The sequence below is a fragment of the Cololabis saira genome, chromosome 1 (genome assembly GCF_033807715.1).
Source record: "Cololabis saira isolate AMF1-May2022 chromosome 1, fColSai1.1, whole genome shotgun sequence".
Taxonomy (NCBI): Eukaryota; Metazoa; Chordata; class Actinopteri; order Beloniformes; family Belonidae; genus Cololabis; species Cololabis saira.
In genome coordinates, this window is record NC_084587.1 from 26,148,770 (window position 1) to 26,176,674 (window position 27,905).

General features: G+C 40.6%; 2 protein-coding genes across 2 annotated transcripts in view; one reads left to right on the forward strand and one right to left on the reverse strand.

The window, feature by feature from the left end:
* Positions 1–1,839: 1,839 nt before the first annotated feature.
* Positions 1,840–8,343, forward strand: LOC133441727 (synaptogyrin-3-like). The gene is made up of 4 exons (XM_061719313.1): positions 1,840–2,029; positions 4,289–4,523; positions 4,743–4,888; positions 7,263–8,343. The coding sequence occupies exons 1-4, from the start codon at positions 1,925–1,927 to the stop codon at positions 7,488–7,490; spliced, it is 714 nt and encodes a 237-aa protein (XP_061575297.1). The 5' UTR covers positions 1,840–1,924; the 3' UTR covers positions 7,491–8,343.
* A 2,247-nt stretch (positions 8,344–10,590) lies between these two features.
* Positions 10,591–27,905, reverse strand: part of LOC133441731 (voltage-dependent T-type calcium channel subunit alpha-1I-like) — a 66,079-nt gene continuing 48,764 nt past the window's right edge. Inside the window, exons 25-34 of the mRNA XM_061719327.1 lie at positions 23,082–23,233; positions 22,852–22,961; positions 22,625–22,758; positions 22,466–22,536; positions 16,965–17,043; positions 16,542–16,663; positions 15,889–16,191; positions 15,642–15,792; positions 12,936–13,492; positions 10,591–11,464 (exon numbers count right to left, since the gene is read on the reverse strand). Of these exons, the coding sequence (XP_061575311.1) occupies positions 10,763–11,464; positions 12,936–13,492; positions 15,642–15,792; positions 15,889–16,191; positions 16,542–16,663; positions 16,965–17,043; positions 22,466–22,536; positions 22,625–22,758; positions 22,852–22,961; positions 23,082–23,233 (2,381 nt within the window). The 3' untranslated portion in view covers positions 10,591–10,762. The remainder of the gene's footprint in view (positions 11,465–12,935; positions 13,493–15,641; positions 15,793–15,888; positions 16,192–16,541; positions 16,664–16,964; positions 17,044–22,465; positions 22,537–22,624; positions 22,759–22,851; positions 22,962–23,081; positions 23,234–27,905) is intronic.

Genomic DNA, 27,905 nt, shown 5'->3' on the forward strand with positions numbered 1-27,905 from the left:
GGCCAAAATTCCTCCACAGTAATGTGAAAGACCAGTTAAGTTGTAGGAAACAGTAAAAGCTGCTAAGGTCTACAAGCATTTGAATCATTGGGGGTACTTTGAATTGCCCATTCAATTTTTGTCTTGATTTCATTCTTGTTAAATATATGGTATCATGGCGAACCAAGTTATATGATGTTTTTCACCAAGGTTGTGTTTTTAATTACGTTTTAACACATACAGGAGACCAAAGACCATGGAGAAGGTGTGGGCCTGCCTCTCTGCAAATGTGTGGGTTTTTTTTTGTTTTGTTTTGTTTGTCCAAGATTACCCTGGAATTCCCTAATATTATTCTGATGTACAACCATACAAGAAGCTCTTCAAGGGGAGATGATTTAACCAACCAGAAGCATGCCAGTCTGCAATAGATGATGCACAATTCAAACAGGACCCTGTTAAAAATAACAAAAAATAAATAAAAAGCTTATTACATCTTAATGACATAAAAGGTGTCTCCTGTGTCTTCAGATTTTCAAATGCTTATGAAATGAGTCAGAAAGATTGTTGGGTCCACCTGAAACTCAGTAAATGATAAGTTGATTTTAGCATTTTCCCCAACCCAACTGCAGTCCCGCACCAATATTATTCCTTATTTATTTATGTATTTATGTATTTATTTCGTTTCGTGCATGGTGGTCAATATACACACCCATGACCGAAAAGGAGCAGGATGAAGACAAGTCTTATGTTACCTGCCCCTTATTAAATACCAAAACAAAAGAACAGTCAATGTAACCAATATTTACAAAAATATACACTTAAATAGAACCAACCACAGATATTAATAATACTGCTTAGTTCCCAGTCTATTCATGATCATATAACTTAAATATTTTATGTTTATACATTTTTTTTAACCTAAGTGAATTTGTGCATTCCTTTAAATCATTCTGTAGAGAGTTCCACAGTTTTACTCCCACAACCGATGTACACATCTGCTTAAGAGTGGTCCTTGCATGCTGATGTTTGAAATTATATTTCCTTCTATGTTCTATATCTTCTGGATTTGAAATTTTTCGATTACTAAAAATCATAAATTTTGTTTTTTGTAAGTTTAATGATAACCTGTTTTCATCAAACCATCATTTAAGTTTAATCATTTCTTGTGCAATGGTCTCTGCTAACACCTTTAAATCATAACCAGAAGTAAAAAAAATTGTGTAATCTGCAAACAAAACAGATTGCATATTTTAGACACTTCACACTTCACTTCACTTATGTCCAGAACATTGAAAAACAAACAAACAAACAAACAAACAAACGTATTTATATGTTATGTCAGACTTGAGAGTGACAGCAACCTTTCTTTGATGTAGCGTCAATAAACTGAAAGAAATAACGTCCTGATTCTGATGTATAACATTTTAAAATCTGTACTTTCCACACCCATTTGGGAGAAAACCATCACCAAAATGGGACGTAAGCAAATCCACACAGCTCATTTTGACATAATCAAAATAATAATCAATTATTTACAACATAAATTTTGGGTTAGGCAGCATCAACAAACATGAAATACATTTATATATTAAATAAAAGTGCATGCAACTCAAACACGAAGGATTTGCTCAAACTCAGGGTGTCAAATCCCAGGCATTTAGCTGGTGTTTTTGGTGCAGCCTGTGATGTGCTCTCCGTGACGCGGCGTGACTTCAAGGCTGATTTATGGTTCCGCGTTACACCAACGCAGAGCCTACGGCGTAGGGTACGCGGCGACGCGCACCGTACGGTGGCGTCAACGCGTACCGTACGCCGCAGGCTACGCCGTAACCCTACGGCGTAGGCTCTGCGTCACGGAGGCTGGAGGAGGACGCCGACGCTCCGCTGCTCTCCGAGCGACGCATCTGTTTCTCTGAGCGGCGTCGGGCAGCAGGAACCAGGAGGGATGGACACAGCGGGCGCGTACGGCGCCAGGAAGGCCGGCAGCGTCCCCTTCGATCCGGTCGCCTTCTTCACTCATCCCCGCACCATCCTTAGACTGATGTCATGGGTAAGCATCCTCCGCAATACGGGGGTCTTCATCAGGTAGACGGGCCTACCGGCAGCCCCTCTTTGTCTCTCTCACAACAAATCCTCTGTGTCTATATGCAATGCTTTGCAGAGGTGTTTTTCATTCAAGCCTATCTCATGAATTAGTTTTCTTTTCTCCCCCCCTCCCCCTCTAGATTTTCCCTCTATTTTACAGTTGCACATGTTAGAAACAGAAATGATTTCATATTGTATCTATGTGGATCCTCATTGTGTCTAGACTGAGCTAATTGTGAGCTTGAGTTTAAAATCCTCCAGATCAGAATGTAACCTCACTGTTTCTTCTATGGAGTTAAGCCGTGATCTTTGAATTAAGAAAGAAGAAGGAAAAAAACTAAGAAGACAGGTGACAGAAATAGATAATTTGATGTAATTGATGTTTATTGGGCTTTAAGAGTGTCAAATTAGATTCAAAACTGTCCATGATTTACATATGATGTCACTGTGCATGTTTTATAAACAAGGTTTAGCAAATATTCCTAAATGTAAAGCAGCTATTTAGTAAACATTTTATTTTGAAAAAAATGTCCCCTCATGTAGTTGATACTTTTTTTAAAATTAATAGATAAAGGCTATGTTTTCATTGCAATATAATGTTACACTCAATACAGTTAAATTAGCAAATTCAATAAGTTGAATATTTTCCAATTAATATCTGTTCAAACTGCCAAAGGCTCACAAAGTGTAGTAATCTTCAGCCAATCAGAAATCTGTGGTTCGATCCCCTCAATCGGCCCACAAATGTTCTTGGGGTTCAGCACACGTGTTCGTTTGTATGATTGAGTAAAATCACTGCGCTAAACACAAAGAAACGAAAGAATGGTTGAGTGAATGGGGGTTCTCTCAAAAAACAGTTGGAGAGTTAATTAATAATAGAAGTGTGTGATATAAATACAGTCCTGTGCTGTTTGTCAGGTAGGCTATGACTTTCATTCTACATCAATGAAATACAGATTTGCTGGACTGCAAATCTTTGTTACAATCTTATTAAATACAGATATCCACAGTGACAAAATAACTCCAACTTAAAACGTGGGAAACAGTAAGTATTGTTAGTTTCTTTTATGAATAATATACCTAAAAAAAAAAATAATCTCCAGTTGCAGTCATTTTCTCAGCTTCCAGCTTTCCTGACCTGTGGGAATGTGAGGTCCAATGTGATGCCCAACTTGAGACTCACAGATCACTCATATGTTTAAATGCCTCTCTGGTGACTGGGTAATTGTTTTTACAGTCATCAAATACCATTCTGGCACTGCAAATTTGTTATATTTACTTAAGTGGCCGGCCTTTCAGAAACAACATCAACATCCAACAAAAACTGAACAGCAGTCCAGTCCAAACTACTATACTATACTATACTACTACTACTACTACTACTACTACTACTACTACTACTACTACTACTACTACTACTACTGCTACTACTACTACTACTGCTACTGTCATTTAGCTTTCTGTGAATTAATCTTCTGTGCTTTTTCCATTTTACTTTTACTGTGGGTGGTATCTGTCTGACCATGAAGACCTTCTTGGCCATAGTAAAAACAAGGCATTATTTAGCTTCTCCCAGCAGTGGAGCTATCAATATACCAACCTGAAATAGCTCTGTGTGGATCAATACCATTTCTTGCCATTCAAAAGAAAAGCCTATTTGCATGAAATTAACCTGTTAAAAAACATGTTTTAGTTGTAACTTTCAGTACTTCAGTAACTCTTTCCCAGAATCAGCATCTACTGTAGATTAGCCACCTAGAATCTTTAACACAGGCAGGTGGGACCACCTGCTTGGCATCTTTTTCTGGTGCACGTCCAATAGTGTCCTGCCAGCTATGGGGTTGTCAGCTGGGAGCCACCGTTCACCGATGTTTCGCTCCTTTAACCCCTGAACCTAGCTTGGGATGTCTCACCACTTTAAAAGAAGATTGAAGAGGATAAAAGAACCCTTATCCTAACCCTAACCACAAGTCAGTTTAAACCTTAACCCTAAAATCAAGTTTTAACCCTCATAAATGACTTAAAACCTTTTACATCCACAACTCCATGTGCACATTTATTGGAAGTCCTCATGGCTTGGTTTCTTGTCAGGTTGTGGTCCCCATATGAATATAAAAACAAACACACACACAGGCATAATGGTCTGAGGAACAAAAGGCTTTCACATGCCATTGTGAGCCTGTTCTCATGTGCCTGTCAGATAACCGAGCATCCCTCCCTGCAGGTTTTCTCCATAGTGGTGTTCGGCTGCATTGTGAACGAGGGCTACATCAACATCGGCAGCGAGCGCTTGCTCTGCGTCTTCAACAACAACGCTGATGCCTGTAACTACGGAGTCACTGTGGGCGTGGCCTGTTTCCTTGGCAGCATCTTTTTTCTGATCCTGGATTTTTACTTTCCCTCCATGAGCAACATCAGGGACAGAAAACGTGCAGTGCTGCTGGACCTGGCCTTCTCTGGTACTCAACACGTACAGTAAACGATGTTAATGCTCAATTCTAAACTCATGTCTTGTCCAAACATAAAAAGAACTGGAAGCTGTATCTATTTTTAATATGCAATAGTACAATGCAACCAAATATGAGATGTCTGATTAGAAGTTTGAGTTCTATTGTGTCTTAAAAATGGAAATCAATTTACCTCAGAAAACACATAACAGTCCCGTTTCCATCATCCAGGTATCGCAAGCTTCCTGTGGTTTGTTGGCTTCTGTTTTCTGGCCAATCAGTGGCAGGCGACGTCTCCAGACGAGCTGCCGTTAGCCCAGGGCTCCGACGCCGCTAGAGCCGCCATCGCTTTCTGCTTCTTCTCTATCCTCTCCTGGGTGTGTATTTGTTTATAAACACCTGTTCTTTTTTGTGCTTTGCCGGTCTTCACCGTAGTCATCTCACATTATAGCTGAATAATTTGTGTCATCACATACATGTGTTTTCAGGGTTAACAGTGTCGGCCATTAACACATTTAAGAGCGTTTCCTTCATGGGGCGTAAACTCCCCTCCCTCCCATTTTCCTTTTTGCAAAAACTTCCACATTCGTTTTGTATTGTCCATCTTCCAGATGTGTGATTTTGTGTGTGTACAAGACGATGTCAGTTATGCCTTTCTGATTGAATTATAGACGGAGCGCCAAAGAACAGTCAGACAGTCACCTGATTTACTATCCACAACTATTTTACCACTAAATCTACTGCGGCCATTAATCTCACTGTCAGAAAACATTGAGATACTAAGTTGTAATTCTGTCAACGAAATACCATTTTTTCTTTTTTCTAACTCTTTTAGTCCATTAAAACATTTTTCTTTTGACAGCTCAGTGGAGAATAATTTGATAGTTCCTGTGTGGAAGATTTGTACCATGTCACAGGGACAGTTAAACACGATGGGATAAGTTATGTATTTATTCGTTTCCCCCCACCCCCCACCCGCAGCCTGCCTTTGAAATCAAAACAAGTAAAAGCTCAAACAATAGCATTAGTTTAGGCCATTAAAGAGTTCAGATTATGCTAATTTAACTTGGGGGATCTTATATAAAGTTTTTTCGTTTTTAAATTTTCACATTACAACACCATTGTACCTCCAGTCACATCCTGTCTATTAAGGTTTGTTTAAGCTCTTGTCTCTTTGAGGGCTCACTTCCTTTTGAACTTGTTGATCAAAAATGTTGACTGCTGTGTTTAGCCAATGCTCAATTAGCACAAGCAGCTGCTTAGCTAAGCTTCGTCTTTGGAAGCATCTGGGTCAACCCCCGGCCACTCACAGTGGTCTGTTAGTTAAATTAACTACATAATAAAACACATTCTCTTTAAAATATTAATAATATGCTCTCATAGGTGTTTATTCACAGCTCAGCAGCTACGTTCAGAAGTCTAGACAGTGCTAAGCACCAAGTAGAAAAAGTGATGGCAGCTAAGCATTAGCTATGCCAGTCATCAATCAAAAGCTATGTAGCTAATGAAACCAAAACCACTTTTTGAATCAGGCTGTAAACATTTTTATTTTGGGAAATTTTAACATGGCAGATGCTGGAAATTGACTCCATTTTGGAGCCTGTCCCCAGTGGACAGCTGAGGAACTGCAACTTTTCTTCGTTCCTCAATGGATTTAACCTGAAAGTTGGAATGTTGGGACTTAATCGGACACCAGGGACTGAAACATAAAGTTTACATGTGGTCAGAAGAACTCAAAATAATTCAGGAGAACTACATAGAGTGGCTTTAAGAAAAAGAAGAAAAGTCTGTTGTGCATACCAGGAGTTACAGTCTCTTCAGAAATGGTGTCCTCTGTGGGAGTAAATAACTGCTTTTCCTAATTTTGCCAATGTCTTTTAGTGTGTAAATTTGCATCTCTTTTACACAAGGAAAATCCATGCATTTAGGCACTGCCATGGTGGAATATAATATATAACCCAGAAACTCAGGCTTACATATCCCTGTGTTTCAAATGCACATGGCACGGTAGATGTTACGCCAAAAAGGTTTCAGAACACTGGCAAGAAATAATGTTGCTTTTGTGTTTGTGAGTTTGGTTTTACTATGATGTCACTGGATTGTACAGACTGGAATACGCCTCCCCACCCAGGCAGCATCTCCAATTACAATGAAAATGGCAGGCCCTGCTTTTGCTACTTTCATGTATTTATGTTTTTTTTTTTCTTTTATGCTCTGTTTGTGTAAAGAAGAAAAAAAAACATCTCATTTTGGCTTGATAGTAGTTACACAGGGTTTTTTTAGTGTGCCAAAATGTGTCCAGTCCACAGAGTCCAAAGGCTTTCATTTTGAAGAAGACGATTAAATAACCCAGGTTTCAAAGAGCTGAGATTAAACTTCTTGGTTGAGAGACACTGAATCATCACACTTTCTATGTGAATAATATGGTCACATTAATTTGAGCAGCTAAGATCCACTCAATGTTTTTTTTCCCCATTTGAACAGTACTAGAAGCCAATATTTTTTAAGGAGTTTAAGACAAAGTCAGGATATCTTGACCATTTTTGTGCCATGTGGATCTCAGTATTTGTTAAGCATGTACAAAAACACTAGATTTTAATGAATTACTTGACTTTGCTCGAATGTGCTGCCATGACTCAGACCAGTCTGTAACAAGTCCCCAATATTTACAAAAAGTGCATTACAGACTGCCTCTCTATAGAGTTATATAGGGTCATAATTCCTGTATGTGTGTCTGTTTGTTACTTACAGGCTGTGCTGACCCTGAGTGCCCTTCGACGCTTCTTGACTGGCAGCAACACTAACTTATTCACTTGGCAACACCTGGAACCAGCTCCAAGCAATGCTCGGGCAACACCCTACCCAATCCCCAATGGTGCAACCATAGTAACCACCAATCCCTATCAAGCCCCGCCTTTCACCGAAACCTTGGACCCCCAGAAACTCACACAACAAAGACCCATGGCTCCTGCCTTCTAGAGACACATTTGCAGAGAGACAGAAAATAGAAGCCTGATTTAAATGCCACTGCACACAATGCAGGCGTGGAAAACTTCCTGTCTTACTGTGTGTTGGGTTTCCATCCTCTCTCGGGCTTAGAGCAAGATTCTGGGTTGTCTCTTGCTAGATCTATTTTCACCGTGATAACCGCTGGCTAAGCTTAGTTAGTTAGTAACTCTCTGTGTCAAGAACAATTGTCCACTGTTCACATACACAGATTTTGATGCACGCAAATGCAGCTGTACTCACTCACACCTGAATCCACACCTGGACACACGGACACATAGAAACACCTCGACTGCATGTTCATATGGTGACGTCCAGATTAATCTTGATGTAGGTCAGTGAAGACGCTCCATCTGTGTTGTGAAAGGAGTCAGTGGGAAAAATGCGGAAGACAACAAGGTTGTGCTACTGCTGTGATCTGTTTCTCTTCTTCCCTATTCAGTCTGACCAATGAGAATCGCCCCCAGAGACATGTGGCCTCCCATTGGCTGAAATTCAGTCGGCTTCACCAATTGATCGTGAACAAAGGAAAGCGGGGGCAGAAGTAGCAGAAAATAGTTTGCTTTCTTGGCAAGTAAATACAAGCAGGACTTTCTTGATTCATTCTGGATGCTATGGAATTTCAGTGTGAAATATTTATGTTACTAAATATTTGATTGTGATATGCTAAAAGGGTAAAAAGAAAATAAAATCTTCCCACCACCACCATGATCCCAGCTGTGAGTTTGCCTTCGTCACTTTATCTTTAAATTTGTTTTTCCCTCCTTCAATCTAAGAAATTGCTTATGACATAATTATGTATTGTGAACAAGATCTGAGGATGTGTTAGGCATATTAATTAACATCTGCTGGATGTCCATAATTAGAGTTGTGTTGAATTAATTAGCAGTAGAAGGCAGCTGCCATGTGTGTTAGCTTTATTTTTAGATAGAAATGTATGATGAGTGGACTGCAACCATGTCTGCTGTATTTGTTTAATCTCTTTGTAGGGACAGACAGAAGTAGAAGTAAGAGTCAAATGAAAGTCAGACAGGAAGTGATTTTATTCCAGCTCTGTTCAGTCATATACTGCTCAGTGTGCATCGTTCCCTGCTTCCATGAACCTGCAGTACAAATATATAACATTATGAACACTTATAATCAACATGCTGTAACAGTGACATCCTCATCATTCCACCTCCTCAGATAAACTGACATTCAAAAATGTAGAAATTCACCTTTAAAGTTCTTGCATCATCCCTGCTGTTTTTAATAAAATATAATCTACTCCTTTTTCTACAAAGTTTTACTTTATGCGCGGTTCCATCACCTGCATAAGCCCTTCTGTACGTGTCTCTATTATCACTCCACTGTCATGCAATTGAATCTCTTTAAATCTCAAGAGAAGGGTGCAGGCTCTGAGCTGGGACAGCAGGGGGCCCCGTGACTCCACAGAGCTGTGATCACATCCACACCCAGCCGTGTCTGATCTACCTCTACCCTGAGAATACAAAGACCGAGAAAAGGGAATTTGAGGGGAGTCAGTTGAGTGAACATACAGCGGGGTGGGAGCGGAGGAAGGCGAGGTAGAAACTACTTAAGTCTAGGTCACACTACAGGGTTTTTACTGAAAGGTTCAGAGAGCAAAATTGACTTTTAAGATTATCAGGGTTGGGGGGGATACAGGTGTGGCAGTTCTCCACATAAAAATCAACAACATATCCAGGCGTTGTAATCTGTGAGCAACCGAGCAATGTCCAGTGGCAGTTTATTGAAGATCAAAATACCGGAAAAGCAGAACATGGCTCTCAGTTAAAAAAAATCCCTCTTTTTAAAAGTATTTCCACCTTTTTAAGGGAGGTGGGGGTCTCAGGGGGTTAAGTCTTTAATAAATACCTATATTATTAAGTGTGCATTTACAAATTGAGCCTTTTTTAAATATAACATTCGTCAGCATCATTAAGTATTGCAAGTTTATTACTTAAAAATCTCTTTTGTTAAGACAATCTGTAATCTTAGCAGCAAGGGAAAAGGGGGAAAAACAGGGAAATTTCCCTCAAAGTTCCGACAAATTAGAAAGCGATTTCATAAAGGAGACATATTATGTCCTGTTTTTTAAAGATAAAAATGTTTGCCCAGTTTCCTGGGGTCCTTGTGGAATGTCGGACATGTTTTGGTCAAAATATCACAGATACAGTACAAAAGCACCCCCTCCAGCTACGTTTGTTAAAACTCTGTTTAGAGCAGCTGGTTTTAGGGGGTGGAGTCAGATGGTTGACACTCCACCTCCCTTTCTGCAGGTGGTATCACTTTTGAAATTAGTGTTACAACTTTGCGCTACGCACTTCAGATGTACAGTGAATGCTCCATGATGTGAAGTTGGATGGAGATAAAGATGGAGAAGTCTGTGGCATTACAGTACCCTGTAAATCTGAGCCACTCACAGAATGACTTGTTGGCCTCATATAAACTGACAGCGTTTTGTTATGTCAGAGCTTTTGATGTGGCAGCAAACGCACATGTATATGCTCTAAATCAAAGATAATTTTATTTATTTTTCATAATATGTCTCCTATAAAATGGAGGTTTTGTTATGTTTTTGGGCCGCTATAATAAGGAATAACTGATCAATTTTCAAACAAAAAGCAATTTAAAGTTCCAACTATATGTTTTTTTCCTTGCTCTAACATTCAGAAAATAAATAATTATAAATGAGACAAAAAAGTAATCTTGGTCCCTTAAAGATAAACAGATTGCCTGGTTCTTCAAGTAAATGGACTAATTGCATTTAAAATAACCAATAATGACAGAATAAGCTGTCTTTGCCGACATGTCCTTGTGCACACTAGAGACTCTGTCAGTAACTGAATCTCCTCTCTTCTCTTGTATTCTGACCTAGGCTTGAGGTGAAGGAACGGATGAGTGAGCGGAGAGGGGAGAGCAAGCATGAGGGAGATCAGCAATTGAGTAAATATCGCTGGGTCATGGCTACTGTGTCTGAACTAAAGCTAGAAATATGACAGAAGAAAAGAAAACTTCTTCTTGTGTGCATTTTGTATGCAAGCAGCAGAAAGGAGTCTTTTGACAACATACACACAGTGTCCGTGGGTTCTGCTAAAACACCCTGTGAAAACTCCTGTGGGTGGAAAGACTGAGGGACAAGACAGGAAACGGGTGTCCTTCCTTTTTTGGATTGCCGCTCCCAGTCCGTCCCGTGTGTGCTTCAGCAGCACATTTGTTTCATCTAACCCCGTCACTGTGTTTATTTAGTCATCCAGGGAACTTCGCTCCGGTTGATTAGGAGAAAGACTTGTAGCATCAAATGAAAGAGTCCGCCTCCTCAGCTCAACACTGCTGTCCATCTGCTGGGTTGCCAATGTAACCGGCTCCTCTCCCGGGGGCGGACTCATCCGCTGCTTCCTGTTCTTGCCCGAAATTGGGGAGGCTGAATGACTGAGACGGCTCCTGTGCTCCCCAGGTACTGGAGAAAGGTGTCCACTTTTGTGTGTGGAGCTGGGAGTAGGCTGTGTGTGTGAGTGAACTGAACTGTTTATCCGACTGACTTCTTCATCGGCGTCGTCCAACTGTGGAGCTGGGTCCGGTCCAGCTCCGGGGGCCGGGCAGGCTTGTCCGGAGCTACAGAGCGTAGCTGATTGGGTGGATTCAACGCAGATGACCCTCAAAGTGGACGAGCCCCGTGGGCCGACAGAAATCCTGTCTGCATCTGCTTCTGGCTGCGGGCCGCAGATGGCCTGCTCCGGTACATGTTCATGTGTGGTGGTTTCGCTGTGGCTCCGGCTGTGGCTCCTGCATGAGATCACCCTCTGGGGAAGTGTACATTTCAGAGTGCGTACACTGGGAGATCCCTTGCGTGGTGGAGAGGACGGTGCAGTGGGCACGGTGAGGGACGGTTCTTCCGGGTTGTCGGCTGAGCCGCTCTGATCCAGAGAGTCACAGTGCACGGCCTCCTGAAAACACAGCACATGTACAGACACACAGGCTATTTACATGACCCGCAGTTAAGGACAAGTACCGTATTTTCTGAACTATAAGCCGCTACTTTTTTCATAGGTTTTCAACCATGCGGCTTATACAAAGGTGCAGCTATTCTGTGGATTTTTCTTCCACCGCTCGGGGCGCTCTAACCGGAATTAGAATCAAAACTAAGACAAAATAAATGCAAAGAAGAATACGCTACTTCTTCTTTAGCAGATAGAAGTAGAAGCAGATTTCAAACAGATAAATAGATAAATAAATACCGGTTATTTTCTCTTGGTTCTGTCCCGTTTTAATCAGCAAAGTTGCTGCCGTGTTAAAAGACACTGTTAGGAAAGGATCTATTTAGGTACAAACATGTACATCATTTACAGTTCAAAATCCTTCTGTACATGTAGTAAATATCTAATCTAACAACATAAAGATCTGTGGCTTGCATATCTTTTTGTTTTAAATAGAGTGGATGCGGCTTATATACAGGTGCGGCTTATAGTCCAGAAAATACGGTACATTTGCCAGAGTTGACAACAACCGTTGTTGAAAAAATGCTTCCTGGTATTTGGAGTGTTAATCACTACTAAAACGACATCACTGTAAAATAAGGACAGAAAAAAACACTTGTACAGAACAAAAAAATAAATGTTTATTAAAAACTAATGAGGCCTCCGCAGGGTTGTGGGGAAGGATCAAGAAGGTACTTTCTCACACTGCCGACATGTCGAAGCACAAACTCCAAATGTTATTACCAGTGCATGTTGGTGGATGCCTGCTGCATTTGGATAACTGAGAAAACCTCACAGTATATTTTGCTGAAAGCACATTTTTTATATATATATATATATATATACTGTATATATATATATATATATATATATATATATATATATATATATATATATATATATATATATATTTGCACGGAGCAGCAGTAAGTCTGAGTCCGATTATTACGAGCTGCTTCAGTACCAGGATGCTGAGCAGCTAAGAACCTTTTAAATGAACGCACTGGCAGCACTGCCCGTTCTCCAGAACGATAAGGACAAATAGCCACCATGGAGAGATTAACAGACCATGTAGTCAATTTACTACCAGTGTCGTTGTCTTTGATCCATCGCCTGGAAAACCATTATTGTGTTTGTTAATGGATTTCTGTTGCTCTTCCAGACATCGTTTAATTTTGATTTATTTTCATGCAGTCCAAAAGTCTGCATCAGAACTCCACAAGCTTGCCTGGATCGTATAACTCATTACAGCAAAAATTAAGAAATTAAGAATATTGAGTTTTTATGTTAAATCAAGTCAAATTAATTTGCATTTAAACAACTTTAATAATTCTACGTTAAGGTTGTTTAAATGTAAATTAGGTTAAAGAGCATGCAGCGCGTTAATGAAAAAATAGAATCTAATTTTGATGAGAGGGAAGAGTAGGGGATAAAAACGCACCTGTCTCCGTAACCGTCTGTTTGTGGCGTGGAAGGACGCCGGTCTCTTGAGGACAGAACTATCTGGAACGTAGGAGGGACTCAGCTTGTTTCTGTCTAAACTGTCCTCGGGACTCAGCCAGTGTGAGGACGGCCTGCTGCCAGCGTGTGTGGGACGTCTGAGAGACGGATGTCTGTCTATGCTGTGGCAAGACGTGAGCTTGGGTCTGTCTGTGTTCAGTTCTGGGTTCAGCCTGTAGCCGTCCATACTGTGAGCAGAGCTGAGTCTGTGTCTGCTGATCCGATGGGCAGGGCTCAGCCTATATCCATCCATACTGTGAGCTGAGTTCAACCTGTGCCGTTTGACTCTGTGAGCAGGACTAAACCTGCAGCCGTCCATGCTGTCGGCCGGACAGAGTCTGTGTGTGGAGTGTTTGTCGATGCTCTGTGAGGGGCTGAGGCAGATCATTGGCCTGGAGCTGCGTCCGGATCCCAGCGAAGCGTGGCTGATGGTGGGCAGAGCTCCTGGAACCTGGAGCAGCGAGCTGCCTCCGCTGGAGCCCAGAGACGACATGGAGCCTGCAGAGAACCACATTATAACAGAAGATATTTAGATTGAGGGAAACGATGATGTTGCTGAAAACAACACAAATAAAAAAGAAAAAACCTTAATTGAAAAGTAATTCAACTTAAATTAGTTTAAGTTAAATAAGTACAATTAGTAAACTTAATTTTTGCAACAAAAAAAAGTTAAACGTATACATCTCTGGGGGTGATGTATGACAACATTCCGACTCAAGTGTTTACTAGTATAACTTGTGACTACTACTGGAATTGCTAATTATTGATCTAAGAAATAATTATTAATCTCTAGATAACCAATTTCGTTTTCATTTTATTTTCTTATTTAAGTTTACATTCATTGCACTACTACTACTTTTTTGTTATGTCACTATATTACTATTTTTATTTTTATCTATTGATTATTTTTTAAATTTTTATTATTATTATTATTATTCTTTTTTTTTTTTTTTTTTTTTTTTTTTGCTATTCCCAAAGGAAAATGAATGACGATAACTGTGGGGGGAGGGATGGGGAGAGGGAGAAAAAAAGAAGGTATGTTCATCTGTTTTGCTCTGTATTGTGGAAACAATAATCTACCAATCTACCAATAAAAACATATATAAAAAAAAAAGTTAAACATTAATCAAAACCAAAAATGTTCCTATACTTGAAGTGAATTGGCACAGGGCCAAGTACCATAAACAAACCATTGCACTGGAAAAAAGCAAAAATTAAAAAACCCAAGTAGTTCATATTGAACTACTAAAGAATTCAAAGATGCTAAAAAATATATATTTAAAAAAAGCTATCCTATTCATATTTCAATGGTATTTGGAGCTTAAAAAAATAGTAGGGAAGTAAATGAACCTATAATCCTCTTATTGATAGCCCACTTCTTAACCTTTTGAGCTACAGAGCCAACTAATCATAGTTGGGAACATCTCAGAGTAGAGTGGATGTTCTGCTTGTGAAGCTGCCAAGGTTGAACCTTTTCTGTACTTGTGTATGCACGTCACAGCTGTGAGCGCCATCTCTTATTTCACATTAACATATACAACCACTTCCGTTAAAAATGTCCTTCAACATTCTTGTTGGCAGCTCACAGCCTGTAGAGATCTGTATTTTGGACATCCTGTACAAAACATTCAGTTCAGTGGAACCAAACCACAACTGTTTCATCGCTGCAAAATGTATCTGGATAGTATCAATTTTTTGAGAAAACTAAAAATGATGAAACAATTTTGTGTTTCATTTCACTTTGATGGTGTAGCCATATTTTAGCTGGACCGAAAAAGAGGAAATGAGAGGTTTTAGACTTTCAGACCTCATACTGATACATTTCAGTGCTGAAATTCTGGCTCTTAGTCTGTAGTTTATACATGTAAATATATATATATATATATATACATACATATATATATATATACATATATATATACACATATATATATACACATGTATATATATATATATATATATATATATATATATATATATATATATATATATATATATATATATATATATATATATATATAAGCCATAAGCCAATAAGCCAACTGTGACAGAGCGGGAGCTATGTGCAATGACTTACACATGAGTGTCCAAAAGCCACTGTTCAAAAACCCTCAGAGAGGGCTGCAGAATTGTTAATAAAATCTCAAATCTACAAGATTTTATTGCCAAACAGACAACAGGCATTCACCTATTTCTAATCCACTGCAAGCCATTTGGATGCCTTTTGTTGATACAAGAAGGCCTTATTTCTCTGTTGGTTGTATGCCTATACAAAAAAAGATTAGCACGCAGAGGCAGTTTCTTATGCGTCCGTTTATACTGCCACTTGGAAATCCATGTTGAATCCAGAGAAACTAGAGTCGTTATTGTATCAGAGAGGAAAACGATTCGGATGGCTAGCCAGACTATAACCACTGTACTCTGAATCCAGACACTACTATACCAGTCTGTCACTAATAAATCGTTGATATCAGTGATATTATGAAAAAAAAAACTCCTTAAGGCAATACGTTTCTCCTTACAACCACATCACATTTCAGCTGTTGTCCAAGCTTTTTATGAAAGCAATAATCTTCACGGCAGCGGTTTAGTTACAGGACATTAATAAATGTTCCCTAATTAAATTGGCTATAAACGCGTATATTACCTGAGTAGCTGTAGCCGCAGAGGGCCTCGTGACCAACAGGAGTATAAGAGGAGCATCTGATAGGCTGAGCGTAGCTGTTGCTGGGAAGAGACAGCATGCATTCCATGCTTAGCAGGTTTCCATGGGAACTCTCCTCATCCTCCACTTGCACCTGCCATGTGAGATCATCACCGCTGTCACTACTACATCACCTCCACTCCATTCTCCTCTTCCACGCAGAAATATAAGAACAGTCGTCATGCGTTACCTGTGCAGGTGTGTTTAGCTCCAGATCGCCACCTACAGATGAGATACTGAGGCGCCGTTTGGCCTCTTCCCTCTCTTCCCTCGCCGCCCTCTCCGCCCTCTCCGCCTTCTCCTGCCTTTCCTCCATCTCCTCCAGCTGTGCCTCCTTGTTGCTGTCCTCCAGGTGCTTCATCAGAACGGCGACAACCACATTGACCAGCACAAACTGGGCCGTGAGGACGAATGTGACAAAGTAAATGGGGGAGATCAAGGGCAGGTAGGTGAGGCAGTGGCGTTCCTGTGGGCGGCACTCACGCAATGTGTCCTGGACAACCAAGGCAGGGAAGGAGGATGCAGGTAATGAGACAATTACAATAGATAACTGGAGTTCAGTTATTTATGACTGCACTATGTTGTTCTTCCTCTCATCTCCAATAGGGGGAGATATTGAACTGAGCATGAACAGAGACCTTGAGCCTGTCACAGAAGAGTAATATGCACTTTAATTTCAGCAGCTCTTAGTCTGTCATAAAACAGTGATCTGCTCTAATGCTGCGCCGCTCTCACATCCCATGCTTTGAGACACGCTGGCATAAAACCTGGCACTGACACAAACATGCACGCGGTGGTTTATCCATCTTCTTAAAAGTTCCCAGAGAGAGAAAGAGCGTTAACCTTCATAATCCCATTCCAGTTGTCCCCAGTGGACACTCTGAAGAGTGTGAGGAAAGCCATGCCAAAGTTGTCGAAGGTAGCGTGGCGACTAAGACCTTCGCATGGGTTCTCTTCTGAACACTCTAAAAGAGGATGAAAAGAGGTGGTAAGTGTAGGAGACGGAAGCACAGAGGGAGAAGAAAGGGAGTTGTGTGCAGATTAGAGCACTGATTGACATAATTAACGTATGCAAGTCAAACAAAATGTGTTCTTGTTATGTAATTACAGACATGTCACCAGTGTCAGCAGAAGTATACAGTTACACACACGTTTCAGCTTCAGGTTTATATGCATGCACACACTCACGTGCTCATGGGCGCGCACTCTCGCACATGCATACATGTGCACACAGGCACACAAACACACACACATACACACACTAACCCAGTTTTCCAAAGAGCTCAACTCCCAGAGCTGCATAGATGAAGAACAGCAACATGAAGAGCAGACCCAGATTCCCCACCTAGACAGACACATTATACGCACACACAGATATATAGTGTATGAGACAGAAAAAATAAAATAAAAAAGACAGGAACAGCATACATTAAGAGAGACAAAAAACAGATAGAAAGAGCGCATAGACAAACACTGCTCAGCCTCACTGCACTGGTGTCTAGTACTTCTTACAAACTAACAGGTGCCATCAAATTACCTAGAGCAGAACAAGATTGTACTTTGAGAATCTTAAGTGCATAATCATAGCCTGGATCCAGCCCTGATGAATTTCAAACATGCTTGTTATTTTTAAATTACAGCATCATTCGTACTTGCTTTGGGTCTTGGTAGGAGGTCTGGAGTTGCCTAATCAGATGATAGATAAAACCTATCGATGGGATGTTGGGAGCAAAAAAAACACTCGGACACCATAGTGAAGAACTGTGTTTGATCCCCTGCAGCAGTTAGTCACTTCAAAGTCTGCTTTATGCGTGGGCATGACTGAGGGCTCATGTATATTTTTTCACTTCACTACTGAGTCCCACTGATGTGCAGGAATACTCGCATTGAGGAATATGGAATATAAGGGGTCGTGCTGTGAAGCTACATGAGTTCAGAGAAGTGTCATTCTAATGTGAAGGGAAAAAATTCAAAAATCACAAAAATCCGTTGCAAGTCAATGATAGAACCACACTTCCAAAAATGTATAAATGTATAATGTATTTGCCTTGTACTGTATATTTCCTTGCTCATATGCAGAAACCTACTTTATTTTTCATTATTTTGCATGTTAAGGCTGCAGGGATTGCATGTCCCCCTATCCTGTCTAAACATAATTTTGAATCATATATATCTGGGTTACCCATTATACTGTAAATGCAAAAAATATTTATTTTTTGCATGTGTCTAACTTAACTAGTTTAACAATCACCCTTGGGTTGTCAGTTCTGGCCACAAAGCCCAGTCCAGACTGCAGCAGACACCAGCCAGACATGCCAGCGGGCCATCTCAACCCACTCAGCAGCAAGAATAGCACGACTAACCTGTTCAGCTAAGAGCAACTAAACCCAACAACCATCTTAAAGCAACACCAAGTAGCATTTTTTCCTGTTAAAATATCCCTTTCACCCTGTCCTCTGTGTATATATGTGTACCCATAGATGTATAAGTGTGTGCTTGCATGTTTATATTTGTGTGCATGATCATACATGTATGCATGTAACAGACATTCAAAAATACCTAGACTTTATAGATTTGCATCCATCTCTCTGTCTCTCTTACACTTTCTCTCTGTCTCTCTCTCTCTCACTCACACACACACACACGCACACACACACACACGCGCACGCGCACACGCACGCGCACACGCACACGCACACGCACACGCACACGCACACACACACACACACACACACACACCTTTCCATTCGTATTCGTCATTTTCTTTTTATGTCTGTCCGTCTTATGTTGGCATGTTTTTTTTTTTACCACAACACAGTTTACCACAGATATTACAGCAGTCACCACACTACACACACTGCACCCATCCCTGTCTTGTCTTTCTACAAGTCTTGTCATTTCATGTTTCACTTTGGTGATTTTGGTCCTCTTTATCAGATTATGGAATCCAAATATTAATAAAATATGTTAGACTAGAGAAGGAGGACACACACTCTCACAACACAAACTTTAAGAAATCTCACATCGGCTGCAAAATAAAATGCATATATGTGTCATGGATAAAGGTTTTTACCAAATCTTGGTACTAACTTCTAATGTATATGTAGACAGGGAAAAAAATACATACATAAAAAATAAAATATTTATGTCAGTGTCATTTGAAGGAATACTTGATTAATTTTAGGAAGCATTAGCAAGCTATTGCAATTTCCCACCCCACACTTGTAAAGTAACTCACGACAACGACAAGTCCGGCTTTACAGCACCGTGTTGCAGATTAATAGGGATGGAGCTAGCTCACAGAGCAGACTCAAGAAAGTAGTGACGATAGAGAAATCAAGAAAGAAATTGAGCACAAGACCAAACTAGGGTAAATCTCAGACGGTGTCATAAAAGCGCTTAATCCCAAGCCTATAGGAGGACCCTCTGGGCTAAAAATGGCAAAGTTCCCTTGTGATATTTTAGTTTTAGAAATTTTAGTTTAGAAAATTGTGACCCCGTACGTCATATGGGACAAGAACATTCACAGTGTTATTTGAAAGTGTAAAGAAATAATATATGATAATATATTTGAGGGAACTACTGTGAGCAGGGGATATTCAGAACAATCAGAGCAATCAGAGCCAAGAGCGAAATGGAAACTTATGGTGCAACCCTTCGAACAGCTCACAAATCCCCCCTCTCACAAAACATTTTAGGTTGAGATTTTTGTTCCTTTTCTTGGAGAAGTTGGATGAAAAACTAAACCTTTCTCCAATATGTGTATATATATATGTAAATATACACACATGCATACAAAATATACAACATAAATACATTTAAATTTAAAATATCACCAATCTGTCACATAAAAGCAGATAATAAGAACCAAATCAGAGAATAGAAGCTTTATACTTGATCATTTATTCAAAGAGGAAGATGATCCAATATTAAATACCCATGAACCTCTTGGGTCAGCAGTTAAATTGAAGGCGAAATTAGAGTCAAGTAGTTTCAGTAATGTAGTGGCAGTCAGGTGTGAGTGAGTTTGCTTTATAAAGAGAGAGGCCCCCTTCAGAGCACGTTACTTGAGGAAGAGTATGATGTTATGAATAAAAGAGATTTGCTTCACCAAAAGAGTTGTTGATGCTGATAAGACTTGAAAAGGTTACAAAACCAAAAAAGAGTTTGGACCACTTGAATTCCTATTGCCCAGGAGTGGCCGAACAACAAGGATCTCTCCAAGAACAAGTAATGTAACAGTGCAGTCACAAATGAACCTAGACCAGCCTCTACACAACTACAGCCTTGTATTACATTGTCTAATAGGAACGTTTATGAGTTCCACTTCTGTGAGAATTCAATTCAATTTTATTTTATTTATATAGCGTCTATTACAACAGAAGTTGTCTCTAAGCACTTTCTAGACCCAGAAGAACCTACTTAGACCCACTTAGAACTTAGCTGAACCCAGAGAACAATAAACGACAACACGTGTGCATGGCAGAGCTGCAAGTACAACACCCTTACTCTCCAAAACTACCGTTGCTGTGCATGTCGTTTGTTAAAGATCAAACAAGCCAGAAAGCTGAGGGCTGATGGCCAATTAAAAATGGAATATTTTTTCTTTAAACCATTTTGATGACGAAACCTTTTTTTTAAATCATGCCATTTGCGAAACATTGCGTTGGTAGTATCATGATTTAGGTTTGCTTTACTTTATGTGAGGACAGCCTGTCAATTTTTATGGTAATTAAATTATGAATTATATAATTTAGCTAAGAAGACTTAAGGATATCACAACACATCTGAATGCAAACTGGATCCCTGAAACAGGGAGGATAACGCCATATACTAAAAAAAAAATGTTCACATAGTTTTAATATTCACAAATATGTAATATTGGATCATTTCTTCAGCAGGTTTAACAGCTTTGTCCCATGTGCTTCAGTTTTCTCTGTTTAAAGTTTTTTTCACTTTTTTTATCTTGTTTTTTTTTTTTTAATTAGTCCTGTTAACAATGTCCTAAACTAACGTCACAACCCTGAATCAAAAAAATTCCAAAATTGTAGTTACTTTCAGTGTAGATGATTTTAACCTTACTTGTGAGTGTTTAAGTGAGATAATGACAATATTGTAGGGGACATCATTTAAAGTCTAAAAGAAAAAAAAAAACAGTATCTTGGTCTGTAAGAACTGAATCTGACCTTTTCTACATGGAAATTCACTTCTCTGCCCGGTCACATAAGTGCTATTGTTTGTAGCTGGTGGATTGTTTGATTGTGTGTAGCTTGTAGTATTCTGATAACATGCTGCTGTGATTGTGTTTTACAATCTTGCCTCAGAGGGGAATAAAGTTCTGTGTGTTGTCTTTGTGCACGATAAGCCTTTAAACCGACTCTGGTTTTATATTTTCACAGATTCCTGTAACTCAGCGCTCACAACAAAGCAGCAATGAATCCACGCTCCGTAAAGAAATGATCCTGCTGGTGGTTAAACAACTTCAGGGAGCCATTTAGGGATCAGTAATTAACCTTTAGCGCAATATGTGGATGCATTCGTTCTTCTGCAATAATTATTTGGCATTACAGGTTTAACAACAACCAGTTCGAGAAATGAGCGCTGCCAGTAAATCCAGTGGGAGGCAGGCTGTGAAAGCTTCTAAACAAACAAGCATCCTGCATATCACCAGTTCAGAGGGGTATTCCAGGAAGCGGGTTTAGTGAAAATCCTGAGTTTGTTAAGCCTGAGATGAGGGAAATCCGGAGTTTGCAGTTCCAGACAGCGAGTTAACTCAAACTCTGAGTCAGCTTAAACAGATTTATAAGAGGGTAGGGTGATATGATATCTTACCTTAAAATGAACTACATAATTAATCCATCAGAGGCTAACAGCCTCGTTAATATCTTCTGCTGCTGGGGAAACATTGCCTTCTTTCTTTTTTTTTAAAATTGCGTGGTTGTCTGCTTCCTTTTCATTTTTGTAAGTTAGTAACACTGCAGAGCACGCTAAAAACCAGATTGATAGCGACAACTGTCTTCAGGGACGCTGGGACATCACATTTCAAGATATGAGATAAGATATGAAATGTATAAAAAAAATAAAAAAAAACATTTACATTTTCCCCTGAAGCCGAGGTGTGGCGGCTGCCCCTGATCTAAATGACAATAAAATTTAATTCAATACCATTCCACCACTGGTTTCATCTGTAATATTATAAGACAGTGTACTTAAATGTTAAATGAATACTGCATTCAAACTTACACATTGACTGCAGCAACTTTCTCCCACGCCAATTCTCTCCTCGTGTTTCGTGTTTTTTTTCCGAAATATGCTCTCCTACTCGCCATACGCACGTATTAACACTTCTAACTCCAGTGGCGTGAAGTATGTGGATCTTCAGATGCAAACTAATGTTTCCTCAAAGGGATTTTGTGAATTGAAATGTTAAATAAAGTTTAAAAAAAAAAAAGAAAAAGTATGTTGCTCTTTTGTTGTCGCCAGTTGCCATGGTGAATCCTTGTATCAGGGCTCTACTGATGATGGCTTCTTATATCCCTCACGCACGCGCTTAGCTCGAGCTTAACAAACTCAGAGTTTATTGAACTAACTCATATCCGCTGTTCTGGAACCGAAAACTCCGACTTTCCTATCTCAGGTTAAGTCAACTCGGAGTTCAGGTTTAAACTCGGAATTTGTTGAACCTGCGTCCTGGAATACCCCTCCGGACACCAGGCTGGCAGTTTAGAAAACAGCTTTAATGTCACAACATCAGGGCTGCGTCTTACCTGAGGCAGAGCTTGTATCACTGTGTCCAATAGAGATCTCATCCCTGTGGCCATCTTCAACAGCTTCAGCACTGAAACGTTGGAAAGGGTTAGCTCTCACCAGCGGCGCACCGTTGTGTTTGGGTGTTTTTGTATTTGTGTCACTGCATCTGTGTGCACCTCGTGTTATTCTCAGGACCCTCATGATGCGTATGATGGTGGGGTTGATGGGCAGGGAAGCACTTAGGTCTATTTCCTCCAGCGTTATCCCCATGATGGACAACAAGACAATGGCGAGATCCAGCTGGTTCCATCTTAAAACAAACACAAATACCGATCACAGTCTCAAAAACGATGAAACCGCGTGTTTATGAGGGGCATTTGTGGTCGCATGAGAGTGGGACTACCTCTCCTTGAAAAAGCGGCGTAGCCCAAAAGCGATGAGTTTCAGAATGGCCTCAATGACAAAAACCACAGTGAAGACATAATTGCAGTACTTCAGTATCTCATCCAGGTACTGCAGGACACACAGAGAAGCACACACTTCAAAAAAACCTACCGTGGCTGCACTGTACCTCGCATGCCACTTCATTATTATGGTTCTAGGACAGGTGGTAGAAGGAGTTGCCATGGTTACCCGAGGCTGGTTGTAGTGCTCCATGCTCATGGTGAGAAGGTTTGTGAAGATGATGATAGTGATGAAGAGATCCAGGTAGTGGCTGGTAATCAAAGTGTGTATGGATCGACGTAATGGAGAGTAGTCAGCATAATATGGCTTCTCCAAGGCCCCTGTGTGACACACACACACACACACACACACACACACACACACACACACACACACACACACACACACACACGATCATTAAAATACCTCTGAAAGAAAAATATGATATGGGCAATGAAGTCACTGATGAAGTGGATGCCAAGTGGCACTCTGCTGTGTGTGAGTGTGGTTATGTGTGTGCAGACTAAAAGCGCCACCTCAGGAATTCAAGCTTATCCATCACACATACACACACTCTCCATGGCACCTCAAGGTGTCTTTGGGCAGAAACCCTTTGCTGTCGGCTGGCAGGAAGTTAACTGAATAAGAGGAAAGCACTACTAGAGATTACACTGCAGAGAGAAGGGACCTCCCGAGACACTAATGTGGGACTACAAGAGAGAGAAAGTGTTGTGAGTTCAGTAATCTTGAGAGTGCATCTGAGAATAATATGCCAGAAATGATGTGTGTGTTTATGTGGACAAAGAGGTTTGGCATGAGTGAGTTATTTTACATGCAGATCATGTGGTATGGGATTTCTGCACATCCCAGTCTAATATAATTTCAGTCTACTTCCTTTAATCGAATAAAGGCAACTCTTGTAGGTCCATTGAACAGAATATGTTAAGAGCCTGAAGGAACAAACCTGTTTCTGGTTCCTTCTGCGTTACTGAAGTTACCTGTGGTTACCTGGTGATGCAACAATGGATTGTGATGATGAGAGGTGTATCAACCCCTGCTTTCCTCAATAAACCTCGAATAGGACTTAAACCTGCTAGTGTCCTGTATCTGGGTCCTTCTTCAATACTCATCACAAAGGTACCGCCATGCAAAAAAAACTGGTTTAGAGAAATGGCTGTCCAAGTCTGATAAACTGTCTAAACTTCCTCCTATCTGGGGTGGGTTTTAGGGGTAACAGCCAAAGCAGAGAGCAGAGGTCCAGACTTTACTCCCCAGTCATGTTCTCCAGCTCCACCAGGGGAATACCAAGGTGTACCCCAGCCGAACAGCAGTCCCTTTGGATCAGGACTCTGACTAAACTTCTCACCCTATTCTCTGTTTCATATTTTTTATTGATGCAAATGTAACAAAGGCACTTACATACACCAGGGCACATTGGTGACAGCAATGAACATGGTTGTATGCATCAGAGAATTTAAATTTACTTTTTTTAAGAACAAATAAAGATAATACAAAACAAGACTAGATAAACAATATAATAAAATAAACATGGTCTGTATGAAATAATCAACTGGGCATATAAACATAAGGATAGACAAAAAGTAAAGATCTTTAAAAAAAAAAAAGAAAACCCAAGTAAAAAACTAAATAAATAAATAAATAAAAAGGGTGTGGGGGGGGGTTACGTTGTCGCAAAAAAGTCCATAAACGGTTGCCATTTATTATAGAACTTGTTCAAGTTTCCCCTCCTTGAGTATCTAATTCTTTCTACTTTTAAAAGGGACATAACCTCGTTAATCCACTGTGTACTGGAAGGGGCTGTTGTGGATTTCCAGTTAAGAAGGAGGTGGCGTTTAGCAATCACGGAGGTGAAAGCCATTACTTCCAATTCCTTAGTAGAATATCGGGTGTATTCCTCAGGAAGACCAGAAATGCCAATGTGTGGTGAAGCGTCAATAGTTTTTGAAAATACCTTGGACATGGTGTCGAAGTAAACTTGCCAAAAATTTGTCAGGGCTGGACAAGAGAAAAACATATGCGTAAGATTACAAGGTGAGCCTGCACATCTGTCGCAAACATCTACCATATTTGGGAAAATTCTTGCCAGCCTTGTCTTTGAATAATGACATCTAAACACAACTTTAAATTGTATCAAGGTCAAGCGGGCACAAATGGATGTCTTGTGAATGACCTTCAGTGCAGCTTCCCACCAATATTGATCAAAAGCTAATCCTAGTTCACGCTCCCAAGTCTTTTTTGTGCTAGTGGTCAAATAACCATCATATGACTGAATAGAACTATACATTTTTGAAATTAAAGACTTTTGTAAAGGATTAAATTGCAAAAGGTCACCCCATGGCTGCTCAGGTGGAAGGTGAGGGAAGTTAGTGAACAGGGATTCTCACCCTATTCTAAGGAAAACTCCAGCCACCATGCAGGTGGAAGTCATTTCAGCAGCTTGTATTTGCAGTGTCATCCTTTGAGCCACTACCCACAGTTTGTGACCAGAGGTGAGAGTAGGAACATAGGTTGACCAGCAAACAGGCTTTGAACGCCTGTGTGTCTCTTGCTTCATCCTCTGAACAACACTAAAGTCGCATTTCCATTACCCCTTTCCACTGGTTGTGCAGAACCTAAATATTGAAAAGAAAACCCTGGATTGGAAGTGACTAAAATAAAAATGAAAAATCTGCCAAATATCGCAAAAACTTTTTTACTCTTCCGCCAAGTGTTTTTTCAGACATGTCAATATTCACGTTTTTCGCAAAAGTGTAACGGAAACATTTTTGTGCATTTCAACGTCTCTGGGAGTGCTGGATGTGGCGTAGTCGGTCAATCTGAAGTCATCAAAATCTAGTTTCCAGCTGTTTTTGGCCTCATTAATAAAATGTAGTTGTGCTGTAACACTACTTAATCATATAACAATACTATGTTATGTAGGGCTTTGCCTCTGAATAGTTATTTGAATGATTATCGGCTGCCTTCTTCTTCTGCTGACTATTTTCACAACAGCGCGAGTTACAGAGGTACGGAGAGAGAACTGGGAGAGTTACGCTCATAAAGGTAAAACACTGTTTAGTGGAAACAGTGACACCCCGCAGCGCTACCTTTATCGTCATTTCCGAGTTCTGTTTTTGTTTTGTGAAAAAGTGTAATGGAAATCCTCCTTCTGAGGTGCTTGAACTCCTCAACTTGAGAAAGCGCCTCACTCCATACCCTTAGAAGGGATTCCCCCCTTTTCCGACTAAGAACCATGGGCTTAGATTTGCAAGTGTCGATTCTCATTCCCTCTACTTCACACTTGGCTGCAATCTCTGCCAATGAGAGCATTGTTGCCAAGGACACTTTCTGGACCACATCACCCGCAAAAGAGATGGATGCCATCTGCGAGACCACATACTGTAGCACAAGTAGACAGGTTAGGAAAACTCCCATGCTCTCCTGAATCCTGGCGAGGGTAAAGAGCTGGTCTGACTGCAGCGTAGGAATCGGCGATATTTTACCGTTCACGATATACCGTCAAAAAATTCCTCACGATAAGAATTTGTCATCTCGCGGTAAAAACGATAAATTCCTGTTGATGATGTTTTTGTGTAAAGCTGATTTTTGGAAGGAAGTAAGGAAGGAAGGAAGGAAGGAAGGGAGAAAACAAGGAAAGAAAGAAGGAAGGGAGAAAAGAGGAAGGGAAGAAGGAAGGAGAGAGCAGGAGGAAAGAAGGAAGGAAGGGGAAAAAAGAAGGAAGAAAGGAAGGAAGGAAAGGGGAGAAGGAAGGGAGAAAACAAGGAAAGGAGGAAGGAAGGGAGAAAAGAGGAAGGGAAGGAGGAAGTAAGGAAGGAAGGAAGGAAGGAAGGAAGGAAGGAAGGAAGGAAGGAAGGAAGGAAGGAAGGAAGGAAGGAAGGAAGGAAGGAAGGAAGGAAGGAAGGAAGGAAGGAAGGAAGGGAGAAAACAAGGAAGGAAGGGAGAAAAGAGGAAGGGAAGAAGGAAGGAGAGAGCAGGAGGAAAGAAGGAAGGAAGGGGAAAAAAGAAGGAAGAAAGGAAGGAAGGAAAGGGGAGAAGGAAGGGAGAAAACAAGGAAAGGAGGAAGGAAGGGAGAAAAGAGGAAGGGAAGGAGGAAGGAAGGAAGGAAGGAAGGAAGGAAGGAAGGAAGGAAGGAAGGAAGGAAGGAAGGAAGGAAGGAAGGAAGGAAGGAAGGAAGGAAGGAAGGAAGGAAGGAAGGAAGGAAGGGAGAAAACAAGGAAGGAAGGGAGAAAAGAGGAAGGGAAGAAGGAAGGAGAGAGCAGGAGGAAAGAAGGAAGGAAGGGGAAAAAAGAAGGAAGAAAGGAAGGAAGGAAAGGGGAGAAGGAAGGGAGAAAACAAGGAAAGGAGGAAGGAAGGGAGAAAAGAGGAAGGGAAGGAGGAAGTAAGGAAGGAAGGAAGGAAGGAAGGAAGGAAGGAAGGAAGGAAGGAAGGAAGGAAGGAAGGAAGGGAGAAAACAAGGAAGGAAGGGAGAAAAGAGGAAGGGAAGAAGGAAGGAGAGAGCAGGAGGAAAGAAGGAAGGAAGGGGAAAAAAGAAGGAAGAAAGGAAGGAAGGAAAGGGGAGAAGGAAGGGAGAAAACAAGGAAAGGAGGAAGGAAGGGAGAAAAGAGGAAGGGAAGGAGGAAGTAAGGAAGGAAGGAAGGAAGGAAGTAAGGAAGGAAGGAAGGAAGGAAGGAAGGAAGGAAGGAAGGAAGGAAGGAAGGAAGGGAGAAAACAAGGAAGGAAGGGAGAAAAGAGGAAGGCAAGAAGGAAGGAGAGAGCAGGAGGAAAGAAGGAAGGAAGGGGAAAAAAGAAGGAAGGAAGGAAGGAAGGAAGGAAAGGGGAGAAGGAAGGGAGAAAACAAGGAAAGGAGGAAGGGAAGAAGGAAGGAAAGAGCAGGAGGAAAGGAGGAAGGAAGGGAAAAAAGAAGGAAGGAAGGAAGGAAAGAAAGAAAGAAAGATAAATTCCCGTTGATGACAAACATGGCGGATCTGAGAGCGAGATAGATTCATAGTTAAA

Coding starts and splice junctions, on each gene's coding strand:
- LOC133441727 (XM_061719313.1), top strand. CDS start 1,925: ATGGACACAGCGGGCGCGTACGGCGCCAGGAAGGCCGGCAGCGTCCCC. Junction 2,030..4,288: donor TCCTTAGACTGATGTCATGG/GTAAGCATCCTC, acceptor CCCTCCCTGCAG/GTTTTCTCCATAGTGGTGTT. Junction 4,889..7,262: donor TCTTCTCTATCCTCTCCTGG/GTGTGTATTTGT, acceptor TGTTACTTACAG/GCTGTGCTGACCCTGAGTGC.